Source organism: Microtus ochrogaster, chromosome 5 (genome assembly GCF_000317375.1).
Source record: "Microtus ochrogaster isolate Prairie Vole_2 chromosome 5, MicOch1.0, whole genome shotgun sequence".
Classification (NCBI taxonomy): Eukaryota; Metazoa; Chordata; class Mammalia; order Rodentia; family Cricetidae; genus Microtus; species Microtus ochrogaster.
Window position 1 is genome coordinate 44,727,837 of NC_022012.1, and position 3,936 is coordinate 44,731,772.

At 44.1% G+C, this 3,936-nt stretch overlaps 1 protein-coding gene across 1 annotated transcript in view; it reads left to right on the forward strand.

The window, feature by feature from the left end:
- The window catches only part of LOC101989634 (placenta-expressed transcript 1 protein), a 10,129-nt gene extending 9,220 nt beyond the window's left edge, over window positions 1–909 (forward strand). The window contains exon 5 of the mRNA XM_013346196.2: window positions 1–909. Coding sequence (XP_013201650.1) covers window positions 1–175 — 175 coding nt within the window. The 3' untranslated portion in view covers window positions 176–909.
- Window positions 910–3,936: the final 3,027 nt, after the last annotated feature.

The window sequence follows — 3,936 nt, forward strand, 5'->3', positions numbered from 1 at the left end:
CAAGACCACGACTATGGACAAGACCACGACTATGGACAAGACCACAGCTATGGCCAAGACCACAGCTATGGCCAAGACCACAGCCAGAAGCCTGGCTGTCAACGCTCTGGGCAGTCCCCTTGCAGGTGCCCTCCACATCCTGCTTGTTTTTCTCGTCAGCAAACTCCTCTTCTAGAGGAAACAGGGGAAGCAAATCTCAGATGACCTACAGAGAGCATCCTCCCAAAGCTAGCTCCAGGCCAGTGTTTAAACATGAGTGAATGAAGGTTCTACGTCCACAGCGCACAACTCTGCCACCTCCGACCACAGAACTGTGACACTCTGAGGAACACAGACGTTTGCCTGGGTCTTTCAGGGCACAATTCAGCTTTTTTGTAAATACTTAGATCAGCCTAGCTGTAGATCAGCCTAGCTGTAACCTGGAGTTCTGACTCTCCATTTTACATGCTGATAGCCAATCTGAACTTCTGTTCATTGCCAAAGGATTCCCATGAGCCTCCTGGGTTTGTTGTAGGGAGGGAGATCCTTCTTTACTTTCACAATGATTTCAGGTTTCTAGCCAAATCTACTCAGGTTACAAAGAACTTCTGTGACTTACATGACTGAAGGGAAAAAAGAGACAAGAGTGGTAGTCCCGTGGCTACTAGCAGATCCCCATTGTGCCCAGACCAGCAGGTTTTGAAGAGCAGAAGTATATGAAAACTTTGTCTGAGAAGCCAATGACAGGACCCGTGATTTTTTTCCTCTAAGTCAAATAAACAATACATTGAACAAGAATAATGAATGTTAAATTGAAAAATAAGCTTTAAATGAGTGATAAAATACAAAGTGTTACCCAAATTTGTTTATGTTTTTAAAAATATGAGTGGAATATTGTGTGTGTGTGTTCTCAAAAACAGATGCAAGGTGAATTTCTCTCAATTTTGTTTTGTAACTTGTCAAAGCTGATTACTCCTTGATGGTAATTTTAACCAAGACATGGGCAAATATATATATATATATATATTACATATATATACATATATATCTGCAATATTTATAGTACAATGTGAAACCAAAAACATTAGTTATTTCTGACAGTAAGCCTGTAATAAAAATAAAGCTTTCCTTTAGTAATTGTTTTTCTTACACCTTCCAGGGCCACCTACCCAGGGGTGTGGCATTGTCCTCATCAATCACTAGTCAAAAAAAGTTCCACAGAATTGTAGGCATACAGGTCAATCTGAAGGAGGCATTTTTCTCAATTTAAGTTCTCTCTTCCCAGATGACCCTGGCTTGGGCCAAGTTGACAGAAACTAACCAACACACAAGATGATGAGATTTCCCTCAGATGGTTATTCTCTTCTATGTGCTGACTCTGTTGTCTGCTTTCACACCGCCTACATGGGCCATTGTCGCAGAAATGTGGCAGCCAGCAACCTGCCTGGTTGTTCTGTGCATTTTTGGAGGCACGCCTTTAATCCCAGCACTTGGGAGGCAGAGGCAGGCGGATCTCTGTGAGTTCGAGACCAGCCTGGTCTACAGAGCTAGTTCCAGGACAGGCTCCAAAGCCACAGAGAAACCCTGTCTCGAAAAACAAAAAACAAACAAACAAACAAAAAAGGAGATGGAGGGGTCAGAGAACTTCTGAAAGCAGCCCTAATCACAGAGCTAGAAGCTGGGCATGGCAGTACTCCCCATAACCTCAGCACTCAGGAGGCAGAGGCCAGGGGACCATCAGTAAGTGTGGGACCAGGCTGCTCTCCTGGAAAGTTCAAGGATGGCCAGGGATGCACAGCAAGATCCAGTCAGAAGGGGGGCAGGCAGGAAAGAAGAGAGAGGTCACAGATGGCGAAAGGCAGGGCTGGAAGACAGAACTGCTCCACCTGCCTGGTTCCCCACTTAGTCACAAAGTTTTGAGTGGGCCCCGCCCTTTAGCTGGCTGAGATACAAAATAAAAGTCACCCCTGGCTCACCGAGTGTGTAATGACGACGGTGTTGTTCATGGCAGAAGCAGTGACTACAGAGTCAATGGTAGCCATCATCACAATGCATCCCGGTGTGTGTCTTTGAATTCCCTGCAGTTTGTTGTTTTCTGACTGGAGAAGGACATTCGTGTCTTTCACCAGCTTTGGTGGTTTTCAGCCCTGATTTCTTGGTTCTTTCAACTTTCTCCTCTCCTGGAACTCCAGCTGCATGTCTGCCAGCGAATTTGCCCCCACAGACCTCTCGTTTCCTTTGTTCTTTTTTTCCTGCTCCTCAAACTAGATCTTTTCAACTGGCCCATCTTCAAGCTCACCAATTCTGCCTCTTCAAGTCTGTGGCTAAACCTCAAAGTTTTTACTTTACCTGTTGCACTTTTTAGCTCAAAAATTTCTATTTCGCTTCTGACTATAATTTCTCTCTGCCCACCCATATTCTTTGTTCAGAAATAATTTCCCTGATTTTAGTTTTTGTCACAGTTTCTTTTTATCCACTTTTGGTGTATTTAAATGGTTGACTTCAAATCTCTGCTTCTTAGGCCCAGTGGCTGGGCCTTCTTTGGAAACAACGTCCGCCTTTCTTTTTCCTTTGACTTGACCATACCTTTCCATCATTTTGTATCTTTTGTAAACTTTTGTTGAAAACTGGGTATTCTGAATGTTAAAGTGTGGTGCCCCTGGAAATCTGATTCCCTGATACAAATAAGTGGAATTTGCTATTGTTGACCCTGGGAACCAGATTCTCCGAAATGAACAACTGGCGTTTGCTATTGTTGACGCTATAGCTGCAAACTGACTTCCTTGTGTGGTCACTGAATTTCTTTTCTGATCTCTCAGCAGTTAACCAGTGACCATACAGAGTTTGTTAAATGCCAAACGTTGGCATCTTTGCCCTGATAGCTGGGATTTTTGTTTGTTCTGCTTTGTTTTGAATAGATTGCAGAAGTCTAAAAATTATGACAGGTGTTTCCACCTTAATGGTTGCTCTGATGGCAAGACCAATACTTGGCACCTTTTGTCCATTGGTTTTCTCTTACATCACCAGGTGCTCACTAGTGACACCTGCTAGCCCTAATGGAAAGCACTGTGTGTGAATCACCTCACTTGATTCTCACGCTAACTCCGCAAAAGTCAGTCATTTGACAGATGAAGATGCATAAAGGAAGAGGGTGTAAAGACCAGGATGAAGGTTCAAGTCTACATTCCCAGCACTGCAGAGACTAAAACAGGAAGATTGCCATGAATTTGAGGCCAACGTAGGCTACATGGAACACCCTGGGCTACAGTGTAAAATCTTGTCTCAAAACAAAAACAAAAAAGTAAAAAATAATAAGAGAGTATATTACCAAGCAAGAAAGTAGCGAAGCCGGCTTTTAAAGACTGTTCTATCCCACTTGTGAGTCTGCCCCTTAATCAGGACACCTTGGGAGTTCCTGAATAGCTCCGAAATTACCAGGGATTCCCCCAGAAACACCGGCTCCCCTGGTCACAGTGGGCGTGGGTGTTCCTGGCTGACACAAGCTGTGTTCTCTGGGTGCTTTTCCAGGCATCACTGTTTGGCGCCTGACCCAAAATAAACATTGGTGAATCCTGACCCAACACGCCAGAGGCAGTTTCGTATTTATCTTGTGTGGCCCAGCCTGTCCTTCGTTTCAGGCTCAACGTGGAAGGTGTTGCAAAGAAATCTGGGTAGCAGAATTCAGCCAGGCCGCACGCACAGAATCAGTTGAGCGAGAAAAGGAGATTAGAAGGCCAGAGACTCAACAGGCCTGACCTTCTATTAAGTAGGAGGGTGAACGTAGACAAGCTCTTGTTTCGTCTTCTGCCTTGTTTCCAGTCTGTTAGACAGTGCTCACCCCCAGTGTCTCAGCCCTCTTCCAGGTCTCAACTTGGGTTTCTCTGTCATACCCAATCCTATTTTTTAAAAAAAGTCTTTGGTTTTTTGTTTTTGTTTTGTTTTGTTTTTAATTTTTAT